Genomic DNA, 15,876 nt, shown 5'->3' with positions numbered 1-15,876 from the left:
TCGATTCCAGCCTGGGCAATATGGTGAAACCCCATCCCTACTTAAATAATTAGCTGGACAAGGTGGTGCCCACCTGTAGTCTCAGAGACTCGGGAGACTAAGGCGGGAGAATCACTTGAATCTGGGAGGCAGAGGTTGCAGCGAGCCAAGATGGTGCCACTGCACTCCAGCCTGGGCAGCAGTGAGGCTTCATCTCAAAAAAAAAAAAAGTAATTTTCTAACATGCCTATTGCTGCTGCTTTACTTTTTCTTACATACCAGCTTTCACTTAAAATTTCAATTTCACAATTGATCTTAGGAAAAAGTATGCAAATCACATCTTCTCTGATAGGAAGAAAGGAAATAAACCCTCCCAGTGATGCTGTTGTAGTTAAGAAGTGTGACCTTCTTACTCCCCAGAAAGAGAATACAAGGAGAAATCAATGAAGAAAGAAATTTTAAAGTTATGTTTCCTGTCATTGCTCTCCAGAGCATCATTCAGAGTTTTTTTCACTTTACTCTGAGACAATTTTATTTTGTCCCCAAATCCTCTGGATAGCAATTTACATATGTGGATTAGTCTGTAATCCTAGGGAGACATGGCTAATACCTGCTGAATGGTCCTGAGATTAAAGTTTTCCTAAAATGTTTTGAAGAGGCATCTTTGGTTTGATTCAGCAAAATCTAGACTCAGAGACTGATAAATGCAAAGCTACATTACTGGGTTTTGTAATGTCTGTCCCTATAAGCCTTTTTAAAGTCAGAAATGGACCACAGCATTTGCAAGCTTATCAACCCTCAGAGTCTTCCTTAACAACAGGGTGGGCTTTGTTTTCTGGCTTCTTTACTCCCTTTTCTCTGCTTTGTCTTTTCTTCTGGTCTGATGACTCATGCACTGCCACACCTCTGTGCTGTGCCTTTTGTTTATTGATTGACACAGTGATGTAATTTATTTGAGACGATAGCTTTGCTGCTGGAACTGAAAAATGAGAGGATGAGATGGTTTTCCTTCATGTATTTTTCAGGTGGATTTTCCCAGTAGTATCAGTGTCTTCAAAGACTAGTGGGAAACTGTCCCTATCACCTTCTCTTCTTTTGTCCCCTTTCAAGTGATCTAAAAAATTTGTCTTCATTCTTTTTTCATTGTGTAAATGCTCCAGCTTCATGAAATAATATATGCCTTACACTGGTTTCCTGAATCTACTTTTAAACTGCCTTTAGACTATTTTACTAAACTTTGTTCCCATTGGAGGTAGTTCTTTTCTGTATTTTAATCTTGCCACCAAGGCAATTTAGAAGTAAATTAATTAATAAATTCCTACAATGAAAGGAGTTTTGAATCCTTTATGTACTGTGGATATCATCTTGTTCAATCCTCTTATTACACAGTGCATTACTGATGTGTGATCCTAATGACATTTTTTACTAGCAGATACCCTTATGAAACCCTCATGTGGCCTTCAGAGATAATGCTTAGCTTTTTATTCTTTGTTTTATTTTGTTGCTTTTTTATTGAAATTGGAATGTATATTAGTGATGCTTTAAACTGCAAGTAACAATACCTGATAAACAGTGCTTTAACCCATAAGATATTTATTATTCATACTTAACAAGATTCTAGAGGTGGTAGCCTTAGGGTTGGATCCAGCTCATCCTGTCAACATGGCTGTCTCCATCTTTCCACTTTTCCTCAGACCTAGCATGTTGTCCTTTTTCTCATACTTACTGCTCATGTCACAGAGCAGCAGCTTTAGGACTCATGTCTATGTTAAGGAAAGAATAAGAGGTAGGCCAAGGCCAGTGGATCACCTGAGGTCAGGAATTCAAGACCAGCCTAGCCAACATGGCAAAACCTTGTCTCTTCTAAAAATACAAAAATTAGCCAGGTGGGATGGCATATGCCTGTAATCCCAGCTACTTGGGAAGCTGAGGCAGGAGAATCACTAGAAACTGGGAGGCGGAGGTTGCAGTGAGCCAAGATTGCACCAGTGCACTCCAGCCTAGGCAACAGAGTGAGACTCCATCTCAAAAAAAAAAAAAAAAAGAATAAGAGGCTAACACCAGTGACTTCTCCTCTGAAATCTGTCCCTTTTATCAAAAAGCAAAATCACTTTCCCAGAAGCCCCCCAAAAGACTCTTCCTTACCTCTTATTGTCCAGAATATCACATGGCCCATCTTAGCTCCAAGAAATACTGGGAAAGTATTTCTAGTTTTATTAGTCTTTGAAGTGGAAGGCACATAAGAGTAGAGGGAGTTGAGAATGGCCCTTGACTGACCAACCAACAGTGTCTGTCACACTAGTCACCCTAAAATCTATATACATATAATTTATATTTTCCTATCAATGGAGGTCATGTAGATTAAGATCCATGTTTTTTGAAGTCAGATTGCCTTGGTTCAAATCCCAGTTTCGTTTCTTCCTTACTTTCACTTTGAACTTCTCTTTGCCTCTGTTGGCTAAACTGTAATACAGGGATGATAAGTTATCAGTTGTGTATGAATATTATATGAATGACCTGTGCCTCGCATGTAGGCACTCGATAAATGTCATCATCGGCAACCAGTGCTCACCATTCCACTTGGATACTGGCCAACCCCAGAACACACTGAATGTCTAACAGCTTTTTTCCATTGTTAACCCAAACAGCACTTCTAAATTACTAACTTAAAACTGACACATACAAAACCCCAGTCTTACTAGAAAAATCCCTAAGACGGACATATAGTCAAAACAGAATTTGCCTGCCTTTGTTGGGACAATTTATAACTGATATGTTCTTTGATTTAGAAATAAAACACTTTAAGCCTTGTATAAATTCTTCATGTGTTGAGGCAGGATGGTGGAATATTTATTTTGACCAGAATGTATCAAATCAAGAATCTGAGACCCTTCTGTAATTTGTAATATATGTATACATATGATAGTTCTATGTAATGAATGGTATCGAAACTAGGGGAAAAAAAAAAAAAGCGCCAGAGCTACAGAAAAAGAAAAAAAAAAAAACTCTTAGATATCCAAGAGACAGGGGAATCAAGAAACTGTTTGAAACATAGTAGGTACTCAGTACATAGCTGATGATGAATATTGAGTGAGAAAAGTATCAGAAAATAATGTGAAATTCTGTAAACTTCATACTGTTCATAGCAGCAACTGTTCATAATAGCCAGAGAAGTGGATAATCCTAGCAGAAAAGCAATGGAGGGTAACCCAGAGTGGCTTCTAGAAAGTGGTATGGTCGCATAGGGGACTGGACAGGAAATTTGCCAGGAATGATCCCTCAAGGCAAGCCTTTGTAAGGTTGCAGGGAATTGGAAAAAGAGTAAACAACCGTATCCAAGCCGGTTTCATGTGAGGCCTGGATTACCTGGGGAGGCTCAGGTGACTTTAGTACAGAGCCACAAGAGCCATGTAGCCGCCAAAAACCAGAGTGACAGCTCTTCCAACTTAAAGACCCTTCTCATGCCTCAGTATTCTAGGTTCATGGTTTTCCATCTGGTAGCCAATAACTCCAAGTTGGCATTCCTTTAGAATCTAGAACAAATGAGAACTAAAATTCGAACTTAATTTCTTATCTAGATAAGCATTCAGTCAGTCTCTGTAGTTGCCTCTCATCTGCCCAGTAAGTGCTCAAGGAATTTGTCAGTTTGGGAAATGAAGCAAAGTCTTCAACAGCCATTCACACTCCAGGTGGGTGATACACTAGGTGTGCTGCATGTGTGCATTTTGAACAGCTTCTGACTGCCATTGTTCTCCGGCTTTGCCTTCAGAAAACCCGCTATGAAATATATGTCAGCATTCTCAAGGAAGGAGGCAAAGAGCTCCTGAGTAATGATGAAAGCGATGCTGCAGGACTGAAGAAGTCGCACTCAAGTCCTTCACTGAACCCAGATACATCTCCCATCACTGCCAAGGTCAAGCGTAATGTGTCAGAGAGGAAGGATCACCGACCTGAAACACCAAGCATTAAGCAAAAAGTTACTTAGAGTCCATCTGTGGCCAGGAAGTGCTGGTCATGGAGCAAAATAGGGTTTTTCAAGATCTTTCTGGTAATCAGTGAATATATTTAAAAAAAAAAGTCTGTGACAAAATGGTGCATTAGTAATTTTTTCTATTGTATATTTTTGTTAGTTTCTGTACAGATTGTCTTTGTTCTTGATTTCTTTTGCTTTGATGTTTTTTGCAACTTGATAGCTAATGCACCTTTTCTGTGAGGAGGAGGGGATCGTGATTTCAGAATGAATTATGTATCCCTTCTCTTTCGGTTTTCTCTTGTTTGCACTCTGCTCAATTGTTTCATGTATTCTCAAATCAACTGTTAAACATTTTTTTAAGGTTAAAAAATTTAATCCATTGTGAAACTCTTAACTGGACAAACGTACTTTAGTAAATTCTAGCTGGAGTTAATATACACCTTTTTATGTGAAATCTTGCCCAGTCACAAAGGTAGAATTGAGCACTCACAGATGCTCCAGTAAGAATCACAGTGCTGGGAATCTAGATGCTCCAGTAGGAGGCAGCTTCACATGCAGCTTAGCACTTACTGTTGAGATCGGACCCTGCTGGAAGCAGGGGAAAGGAGCATGAAGATCACAGGATTGAGAACTTAAGGAAGCACATTAGCTTGCTTGAAGCGCTGATTCCGTTTCAGCCAAGCAAGGGAAAGAGGACGTGGAGTCATTTTGCCTTTGAAGGTTGAGGGAAGATTGATACCCAGTTAATTTTGTTTTCTAAAGGATGGGGGCAATAATTGGCCCGTGGGGAGCTGCAGCAGTAGGCATGTATTCAGTCTGCAGGAAATTGTTACCTCACTCCCACAGGGTCTAGACTAGAAATCCATCATCTCTGTCATTGATATCCTTCCATCCAGGAATAGATTGTTTCTTACTCTACGTGTGTGTGTGTGTGTGTGTGTGTGTGTGTGTGTGTGTGTGTGGGCATGAGGTTGTGTCCTGGTTGTGATATTGAGGTCTTCCTTCCTAACAAAATAATACTAAAATGAAACCCCTTTTGTTCTTTCCTTAAGTCAAGACAAAATAAGGGAGGAAAAAGTAGCTGCAGTTGTTCACAATGGATATTGATTCTTTAAAATATATCTGAAAGTAATAGTTGGAATGAATCATGGTTGGAAAACTGAGGAATTTGCTGGTTGCAGATGCAAAGTGACTTTGTTTATTCTTGTCTGAGTCTCCTTGATAGCCACTTCACTCTACTACTGAACTTTCTCCTAAAAATAATGTATCTATTTAAATTTTTTTCTTTCTATCTACTCAAAATAGTTCTATTAACCTTACAGTCATGAGCTTGTTCCAGTTACAGTCCCTTTGAAATTCGAGGTGATAAACCGAATATTCTCTTATAGAGGAAGAGAAAGGACTGAAAGTTTAGCCCACTGAGACTTAACACCTTTGTGATTTCCTGACAAGTGGCACAACTTCAGAACTAATAGAATCACTTTGATTATTCTTTTTCCTCCCATAGAAATTTTCTCTAGTTCTACCCAGTTTATTTGTTGAAGGTACTATGACCAAAGAATCAGCTGCTCTGCATGAATAGCATGGTTCTAGTGAATTAGAGAAAGCCTGCTATAAAACCATGGTAGTGTCTAAGTGGTATGTTATTATAATGTACTAGCATTCATTTACAGAATTATTTATTAACATTTACTTCCTTCCCCTCTGTAAATGTCCATATTTGCTGGTACCCAGAGAAGGGTTACCTTTCTCTAAGGTTGCAGTTGCTTGCTTTGTGATAAGTGTTTTGCCATACCTTTGAAAAAACTCACTTTTAACTCTCTGCCTTGTTTGAGTACAGGCAATAACTAAATTTATGTTTCAGAACTGTAAAACAAACAGGATAGTTACTAATACAGCCCATGTACCAGATTGATTTTTTAGCTTCTCACTGAATTGAACATATCCACAGGAAGTTATCTTTCTTCCTGGTAATCTAAATTATCAGGGTATTTGTTTTCTGCCTAAATAGTTACACTAAGCAGAAGGGAGAGAGGTACCTAGACCATTTCATCTATGAGCTTCAGTAACTAAAGAAAAATGAACTTCCCTGAGTGGCTTGAATGTGTGTGCCCACAGTTTATGTCTATGTATATAGAATGTCTATGTGTATTTTACTTATTTAATATACATTGAATGGTACCTTGCTACAGTATTTCTGACATTTAGATTAGTCTTGAAATACTCAGCTAGCATCAGCACCACTATAGCACTGTCCGTGTCATATGACTCACTAATATTAACTCCAGGGACTTCTGGATATGCTAATAGATCATTGGATATGAAGGGCTCTTTTGAAGCTTCAGTATACCATGTGTGCATAGATGATCTTTAAAAACAGCTTGAAAGGTTCTTTTGTGAGCCAAGATCTCAGACTGCCTTAGCATGATGCTGTCCATGTTTAGCACATGGAATGAGAACACCTCTTCCCTAAGGCTTCTGGAAAGTTGCTGTCTGCCATGAGTGCATGAAGGAGGCCAAGAGTTTATACTATGGGAGGAAACAGTCACTGATTTCACTAGATTCTGAGAGTCTGACTCATAGCCAACCATATTTTCTTTTGTGATAATTTCTTTCCTGTGCTACCTACCCAGAAGAAGTTGAGGATGTTTCCTTTCACAGCTGCTCCAAGCCTGTTACCCAGCTCACGGTACAAGGGAGCACCCTTTCCCTTTCCTCTGAAGGTACGCCACCCACCTCCATCCCCAACCTCAGCGCCCAGGAGCCTTGGGACTTCCCTCCATGTGATAAATCATTCTTCTTCACATCAGTACACTTCATGTTCATTTCTAGTATAGAAAATCTTGCTAGTCGTCAGAATACCTTGGTCATAGTCTTGTTGCAAATTTACCACACAGGTGGCCCATGTATAAAATCTGAATTTTAGGGGTTCCCGCCTCGCATGCTGGCTTTTAAAGGGAGGTGTCTTGGATTCCTCATTAGCAATCAAAACTTAATTCCTAGGATGTGGAGTCCTTACTTTATCGCCAACCCATAGGCATTTCTGAAGTGCACTTTTTTGAGACATCGTTTTGCTAACTCTCAGCAATGTCTAATTAAACTGAGCAATACTTTTGTGCATTTTAATTAATCTCAGTAAAACCATGATGGGGTAGAATCCTCTGATGGAAATGTAGTCCCTGGATTACGTGTAACCGTTTTTATTGCTCTTAGATGAAGAGAATAGAAAGCATCTTGTGGTGCAATGGTCTTGTGCCAAACACAAGACCCACTGTGCTTCTCCATCTGTTATCATAACCTAGAAAATGAAAACTGGTCCCTAGGCAGAAGTGACATGAGGAATTAACTCTGGAAAAGGCAAATCTGGCTAGTTTTCCAAGACTAAGCTAGGTTTGTATTTCACCCTGTGGCCAAGCTAGGAACTTCTGAGATGGTGGAAGAATTTATGCAACCGGCAAGGAAAGAGGGCTCTTAGGGTCTAAACACAAAGTTGCATTGAGCTTTTCTGCTGTCCTTTGCCTGTTGCTCCCTCTATCGTATAAAGATCTGGGAAGGATGAAAGGCAGGGCCGGCTTGTCATGAGCTATACTCTTCTCTTTTTACCTAGTCATTGACAATTGGAGGAAAATTGACTTTAAAAAAGTTTCTCCATTGTCTTACTATCGAAACCTTCCTGGGTTTTGTTAGTTGTCCTTGAATTTGTTCCTTTGGCATTGTTCATTGTAGTTATCAGTTAAGCTTATTTCATCCTGATTCATGTGAAGTTTGGCTTTGTAGGTTTTTATCTCTGTAGTTTAACTCTTTTGGACTTGGTCAAGTTTTCAGCAGGTTGGTAGCCACCTCTCTTAGTTTAAGCAGTGAGTCATCCCTTCACTTTTCAAATGACAGAATTTTTTCCAGTTGTAAAATGAGCACTGCAAAACAAAGAACCAAAGTGACATCCTAAGAGTTGTTAAAACTAAAGTCTAGTTTATGAATAGTTGCCCAAGTTGGGGCTTAAATAGTATCTGCTTTTGTCTCAAAGCATCTAAGTTACTCTGATAGAAAATGGTAAGTCAGCTTTGCAGGCAGATGTACCTCTGGGCCTCCTACCTTGCCCCATAGCTTTCTGTCCATCTTTTCTTCCAGGCCATGCCACTGCTCTGCCACAGGTCAGCAAATTTCTTTCCACCAGTCTTATAACACGTTACATGACCAAGTCATCCAGAGATCATCACAGAATAATCCCGTGACAGATTATTGGTAGCAATAGAGAAGTGCTTTGTCACTGACTTTTCTCTCAGATTCCTTGTCCATCTCTCACTCATAAAAGAAGGACTGAAATCCAAAGCCATTCTCCTTTTGTACCTACAGTATCTAGAACCCATGTGGGCAGCCTTCTGCTTATGACAGTGATTGGCCTATTGCATGCAGAGAGAATGTCTTCATAGAGAGAATGTCATTAAATACTTGAATCTGCATGACAGTTTGACTTGAATGCAACGGCAGGAAAATTTTGCAAGTTACATAATTGTATATACAGTAGGTTTTCTTAAGTCTCTTCAGTTCATCCTATGTAATTTATCTGTGTATCTGCAGTATTGCAGGCTTTTGGAGAATATTCTTACAGATAGTATGTCAGTCGTCAAAGAAAATGCTGTCACCTGCCATTGTTGTATTTGTGGGTATTTATAGCTGTATGTATGTAAATGCATCAGTGTGTAGATTGCATATCAATATATGGTACATGTACTTCAAAATTATTTTTGTCCTTAGTCAGTGTGATATGAAAAGCAAGTACAACCTCATAGGACTGATTATATAATGAAGTTGTTGAGACTATATATAGTGGTATTGTTTTATTAAACTTAAATTCAAATAATATTTTGATTAAAAATTTTAATAAGACTTTATGCTAGAAAATTCTGTCTTTGAGCTTTGAATCATCAGGGCAAAAATGACTTTGAACTAACCTTGTGAAGCTTTTGCAGCGTACTGTGTGCAATACCAAGAGGATAGCTCCCTATAATCTGGGAAATACAGAAAGAAAAGGAAAAAAAAAAAAAGGCATCCTGTGCAGTCTTAGTAATTTTAGCATTAAGAGCACTTAAAGTCAAACTGACAATTTTGGGCTTCTTACAAAATGTGATGCTTTAAAGCACACGTTCTTTATTGTTGTTGTAATTAGTCCATAAAAATATAGCTTTCAGAGGAATTAAGTACCCACCATATCTTTTATGTATTTGTGTATATTTTATGGGAGATCAAACCACTCTCCTGGTGCCGCATCCGTACTCACTTTACTTGGAAGAGATATCACAAGCACTGAAGTGTGTCAGGGCATCCCAGGACTGGGTACTGTATCCTAGGTTTGCAGTTGCACAAATTAGCATATAGTGTCACAGGTAAAAGAATTTCAGGACCAGGTTTAAACTTTATTTTAAATATTTTTATACTTAGGTCTCTTTTTTCTGCCTCTCCCCAAAGAAGAGCCACTGGCCTTAGTTGTTTGAGCTTACTGCTTATATTATAGAGTGTAAATAGATAACTAGAGACTAAAATTTTATTAACCAGCATGTTTGGTGTATTTAACGCAGTGACTGAGTGTGTTTGAGTGAGTGGCTGAGTGCAGTGTCTGTTGTTTAAACACACTGCCTCATGTCTTTGTAGCTGATTCAGAGAGTTTGAATTGTGGGGTGGGAGACTAAATTCACCTCCAGGCTGCAGTAATGCGTCGGTATTTACACTTGTGGGTTTTTTTTTTTTAATTAACTCTATAGTCTCAAACTATTTTTGCAAATATATCATTTTTCCTAATTGGTTCTTGACATGCAGTGGACTGGCTCTGTGACTGATTGGCAGGGTCTTAGTTTTGCGAGCGTATTTCCTTTTAAGAATTACTGTGATCTCCAGAAACAGCCATTTGATTCAAAAATCATATAGAAAAGGAGTAGGAGAAATAAAAAGTTTCCTTTTTGGGCCTTAACCATTTGAGATGTTTGGACTTTAACACGAAGCTGTGGAGGTTATAAAGCCAAATAACCATCTGACATGGATAATAATATCCATAGAGAATATATATGCACATTGATTTTAATGCCGTTATGATACTTCTGTAAAACTGTAGGAACAAGAGTAATTAGACCAAATTGAAACTTAGGGGACATTAAACAGTGCTTTCCATTTAGAGTAACCATGCATGTGTTTAGTCGTCTACTCCTGAGATTCAGAACCAGTTGACTGTCCCCTTAGATGTATAAGGAGAAAAGTTGACACACCTGGGACCTCTGACACGTGTACACATGTTTGCACACATGCATACACAGTGAATGTTTTAAGTTATACCAACGGAAGACCTTAAGGTGCAAAGAGCTGGAATATCCTAAAGAGGTGATGAACAAAGGGGGTGAAAACTGCATCAAAGATGTTTTCCAAGGGCCAGGGTGGAATCTGAGCTCTAGTGTCTGACTTTGAGATGCATTGTATTTTTAACACATAAATGAGGGGATCCATATCACATTCTATCTTGTGGACCACCAAATTGAAGGCTTTCTTGTGATTCACAAGCAGCAGTTACCAGCATCTCTCCGTGGCCTGGGTGAAGTCCCAGAAGCTGGTGTGCCCCATTTTCCAAGGTGGCCGAGCTGCTTGCTCTGCAGATCATTCCCTTGAGAGAGGAGTACAAGTGAAGAAACGATGCCCTTCCTATAGGAGCACTGATGATGGCTTGTCCACACGCCCCTCTGAGCTGTACTGGTAAGAGAGCTCCGCTTGAACATGCTGAGCAGTTGAGCACTTTTCCATCAGCAATGACAGTGAGGATGGAAAAGGAAAGGAACCGAACTGAAATGTATTTTTCTTTGCAGGGCAGAGAGCTAAGCTCTTAGGAATACTGTTGTAGAAATAAGCACCCTAACTTCAATTCCTGAAAATGTTGGTTAATGGAGAGAATTTTGGAGTTTCACTTAACATTTTCCCATCAATCAACATGTCTTCAGACACCCTTAGAAGAGTCCCAGCCCAAAGCTTGATTAAGGACCACACTGCAGGTCTGAGGCTCACTGCTCTGAGCCCTGAATACCAGGGCCCTGCAGAGGGTGATGATCATGCATCATCTCTGCAAAGAGGAGCTTCTCCCCCGCCGGCCACCACTTTACTCGGGCTTCTACTGAGCAGAAGGACAGCCTGGGTTTCAAATGCCACTTCCCCTGCTTTAGGAATCCAGGTATCCTGATAATGTGACCCTGCAGAGGCAAGGTATCAACCCTGAGAATGACTGAGTCACTGAGCGTGGCACATGAACAAGTGCCATGAAAAAGAGTGAAGCTAATGCCACATATTTTACTTTGCAAAAAACAAACTGGCACACATTTCTAACCATAGATGGATGATATCTTGCCTCCACACCCAGATTCCTGGAAATGACTAACATTTCCTTTCTGAGGGAAGGGTCAAGGAACACTCAACTGCTAGCTTAGCAGCTTGCTCACTCAAGATCAGAGCTGTTAGGCAGAGGCCTCAGCACCTCCCTGCAGTCTCTTGATCTCAAGTTTTAGGACTCATTTCTAGAATGGAAGTGTACACCAGTGGAGAATTCATATTTGTCAGCCTTGATGACCATAGGACAGGCAGAAGGGTGGTAATTTGTATATTTTAATATAAAAGAAGCCTTTAACTTTTCCAGCCTGTTATAGTAACTCGGTTATATTCACTGTGGCTCAAACTAATTGGCATTGTGGAACATTACCTTCAAAGTTTTCTCCACCAATCATTTCAGTTCCATTGCAGTCCTGGTGCCATATGTCCCCTGCAAATTGTGAAAGTAATTAGTGACAAAATAGCAACCTGCTCCTTTTCAGTGGCCATACTGTCAGCATTAGCAGATTTGGGTAAGCTAGCGGTACTATAACACGTACTGGAAACCTGTTCCTCATCACCACCTGCCAGATTCCAGAAATGCCATCTTCTAGAAAACGATGACATTTATGGTGGTCCTCTTTTGAGTGGAACAGTAATTTGTGTGGATATTGTTAAAGTGTTTAAAGAATATTTTGACAATTAAGTTTACATTTTACAATTGCTTTATTTTTTATTAAAATAGTTGTATATAAATACTACCCTATTTGACTGTTGTTAAAGTAAACCTAAACCTTGTAGACAAGTGAGTCACCTGCTATGTATAGAAGCTGTGATATATATAGTACATTTATTGTGTAAATGTTTATGAATACAGCTGTTCCTGTGTTTTTATAAGTTGGGGATATTTTGTTGTTTTACAACAACAAAATTTATTGCATTTAAATGGTTTTTATGTAATAGAAATCATGCAAAATAGTGAAGGATTTAAAACATGTATATGATATATGTAAATGTACAAACTTTAGAAAGAAATAAATCCAACAAATTTCAATGATTTGGGGAAACGTTCTTATTTGCTTATTTAAGCAAGTATAATAGTACCTTTAAAAATCAAAACAAATAACACTACATCCTGCCTGCCTCCATAGAAAGACCAACTGCAAGCCCGACTTTGAAAGAGGTGGCCAGAGTGGTGGCACAAGGTGGTGAGAAAATCAGTTGACACTGACTCACCTGCGCATGTCTGTGAAGATCTGTGTGTGAATACTTCAGAGACCTGTTGTCTTCATTATGGGGCTTTGAGCAGGGGAGGAGGAAATAGACTTTTTGAAGCAATTTCAAGAGCCATTTGCATTCCCACTTATTTCTCATCAAGGCAAAGAGACCGTGAAGTTAGTTATTGTCCTCAAATGTAAATGCTGATCTCCAAATCACTGCTTTATTCTGCCTGGTATGTACCTTTGTGCTCTTTTCATCAAACCTAATGTTAAGAATAACATCTGTTGACTTGGAAAATGAAAAATAAAATCCCATTCTAATCACTTCTAGGTATTGGAGAGGATCTTATGTTGGGGATTTGGACTTTTTGAAACAAGGACCGGCTACGGCCTCTTCAACACAAATGAGCACGCTGCCTGGCAGAGATCTAGAACTGCGATGATGTGTAAATCTCAAAGACATAAAAGCATCGTGGGGGTTGGGGAAGCTATATCCTTACCGTCCCTTCGCTTTCACTCCAGCTCCCTGTTTGGAATGTGAAACGTGTCTAAAGATCACCAGCCTGGCTGAATAGTAGAAATAAGAGCTTTATTGGCCATATTAGTTTGAAAACTGGGAAAAGACAGTCTCTGAGGTGTGCTGAAGGTGCTTTCTCTTTAAAGAGGGAAGGGCAGGTTGGTTTTTATGCCTCACAGGGCCTGTATTACACAACAGAGTCATACATATTCAGCAGCAGGTTTGGAGGAAAAGCTATCTATATGTATGTGGGAAGCCAAGTGCATATGTAATAGGTAAATATATGCATAATGTACACCCCACATTCATTTTAGGGCAAGGTGTTAGCATTAAAATGAGGTGTAACTTGACTCTTTATTTAAAAGGTCAACTATAGGACACTAAGTTTGTGCACAGTCTCTATCAGCTGCTGAAACTGGATTGAGCTCTTCAATTTCTTATCAGGAAAGAGTTCATAAGGCCGGTCTTCTTTCCAATCAGCATTGTGGTGGGCCAGGTCGTATTAATAATTCAGGGTTAGGAAGGGTCTGACAATTTGTCTGTAGTTCTTATTGTTAGGGAGTTTAGCAAGAAAGATTTTTCTTGTAGCCATAAGGAATTTAGGGGCCATGCTAGCCAAGCCCTGAACCCTCAACAGCAGATAACTTTTGTTCCCTTAACCTCAGGGTCCATCTTACTTGATAAAAGAGTGTCTGTTTCAGTCTCTCCAATCACAAACTCAAATATGAATCCCCTCTTTGTCTTCTGGATGTGGGGGCTTTGCATCTGGTCATATTCTGTGTGTTGTCTTTTGGATGTGGGGGCTTTGCATCTGGTCGTATTCTGTGTGTTGCACAGCTAAGGACATTAACACCAGTGGGACTTTAGAGACATTTGATAAATCATAGGTGGAAACTAAAATCTAGAACAAGTTAAATTGTATAAGGAATAAAATAGTATATGGATACAACAAGCAATTCTAAATGTCTCATTTCTAGATCAATTCTATTTCACAGAACTGTGAGATCCATCAATGAGACTGCTCAATCACTGTCAATTTTTATTGATAAATTATAAGCAAAAAAAAAAGCAAAAAAAAAATTATAAGCAACAGGAAATATCATTGGCAGGCATACATCTTTCTTATATTAGCGGAGAATAGTGAGTTCTGCATGCTGTAGACTACTACGTAAGCTTGATATCAATTCTGGGCATATTTTTAGAGTAAATTGGAAGGAAAGCAGCAATTATTGGAAGTCAGTGTGAGTTCCCAAAAAGAAACCAATTCAGACTCTATTTATTCCCTATTTTATAAGACTAACCTGTAGATAAGAAGGAGACAAAAAAAATACAGGAGACAAAATATCTAGACCATAACAAGGGGTTTGGCAAGGTCTTTAATGAAGTATGTCTGGGCAAAATGCAGAAATATGGTCTGGACATGAGTGGTGGATGTGAAACCACTTGAACGACACTAATTAAAGGATATCTATCAACTTGGAAGAGCGTTTCTGTTGTCCTGCTGCAAAGATTGCTTTTCGGCCCCATGTGTTCAACATTTCAATTAATAACTTGATGGAAGCTACAGAAGACAAGTTTATAAAAAAAATTGGTATGCCATAAAGCTGGGAGAAAATGATTGCACTAAATGACAGAATCAGGATTGAAAAAAAAATCTCAGGCAGAGAAATGGGACAAATTAATGTGGAATGCAAGAGGATGTGATGTCTTACACTTCAGTTACAAAAAATAAAATTATACAAGATCAGGATAGGACATTGTGTCACATAAATAGCAAGCATGTGGGAAACAAAGCCTCCAACTGAAATCCACATCAAGCGCGATGAAAGTCAACAGATGATGCAGCCACCAAAAACACTGGTGCCATCTTGGCTTACACTGAGGGACTTACAGCTTCTAAACCAAGGAAGGTGAGTTGCAGTGCCCTTGAGACCAAGACTAAACCTGGGTAAATTGGAAAAAAAAAAAAACAGAGTATATGCAAAAGCAGCACCCAGGGCACCCCCAAAAATGGGAGCAATTAAAAAGGAATATGGAAAATGTGTGACCTGGAAATGGTTAACCCATGCAGAACCAGGAAAAACTGGTCTTCAATGTTAAAATGAGTCTTATGTGGGAGGGACATGAGAACTGTCCTATAGCAATCCAAAGAGTTTAACTAGGATTAGTTATTAGAACTGACAAGAAATAAGATGGCAGCTCAACAGAAAGGAGCATTTCCAATATTCCAGACTCTCCATGAGAAACAAGTTGTCAGCCAGTGGAGCAGTTCAAGCATGCTTGGGAATCCTCAGGTGGAAATATTGAGAAATGAGTGAAGGTTTTGGGTAAGTAGTTGGATTACTATGATGATAGACAATATTATTACAAATATTTGCTGAGCCTGGCACTGTGCTAAAACACTTAGCATGAATTTTTTACATAATCTTTTTGCATAAATCTATGATGTAGCTATATTATTTACCCCATTTTAAGGAGAGGAAAAGCTTGTGTCAGGCTCCCCATCTTCAGATAACCCTCCTCAACAGCTTCTGTTTTGAACTACAGAAGTCAGAGCTCTGACCCACCAATTTTGGCAGCTTCAGATTAGAGAAGCAATGATTCCACTCACAAGAATAGGACACGTGTGTGTCACCCAGGAAGAATTGGCAATAAAAATAGCCCCTTTCACTCTGCGTTGGAATCACATGGATTTAAAAATCCAAATGCTTGGATCCCACCCAAGATACTCTGATTAAATTGGTCTGAATTGTGGTTGGGGTGAGCTCTGTTACCCAGACTGGAGTGGAGTGGTGCCATCATAGATCATAGCTCACACAGCCTTAAACTCCTGGGCTCAAGAAATCCTCCCA

The 15,876-nt window shown here is 39.3% G+C and overlaps 1 protein-coding gene and 1 long non-coding RNA gene across 16 annotated transcripts in view; both read left to right on the top strand.

Annotated features, from left to right (window-relative positions):
- Window positions 1-8,780, top strand: part of PSD3 (pleckstrin and Sec7 domain containing 3) — a 682,522-nt gene extending 673,742 nt beyond the window's left edge. For all 10 annotated transcript variants that reach the window (XM_074384015.1, XM_074384005.1, XM_074384006.1 and 7 more), the window contains one exon: window positions 3,749-8,780. In XM_074384015.1, coding sequence (XP_074240116.1) covers window positions 3,749-3,964 — 216 coding nt within the window. In that variant the 3' untranslated portion in view covers window positions 3,965-8,780. The remainder of the gene's footprint in view (window positions 1-3,748) is intronic.
- Window positions 8,781-11,003: 2,223 nt separating this feature from the next.
- The window catches only part of LOC141580854 (uncharacterized), a 40,812-nt gene continuing 35,939 nt past the window's right edge, over window positions 11,004-15,876 (top strand). For 5 of the 6 annotated variants that reach the window (XR_012513247.1, XR_012513246.1, XR_012513245.1 and 2 more), the window contains exon 1: window positions 11,004-14,934. This is a non-coding gene — a long non-coding RNA (uncharacterized LOC141580854). The remainder of the gene's footprint in view (window positions 14,935-15,876) is intronic. The other variant, XR_012513248.1, reaches the window with a different exon arrangement.

The sequence above is a fragment of the Saimiri boliviensis genome, chromosome 13, assembly GCF_048565385.1.
Source record: "Saimiri boliviensis isolate mSaiBol1 chromosome 13, mSaiBol1.pri, whole genome shotgun sequence".
Lineage (NCBI taxonomy): Eukaryota > Metazoa > Chordata > Mammalia > Primates > Cebidae > Saimiri > Saimiri boliviensis.
This window is presented reverse-complemented; position numbering and strand designations above follow the sequence as displayed.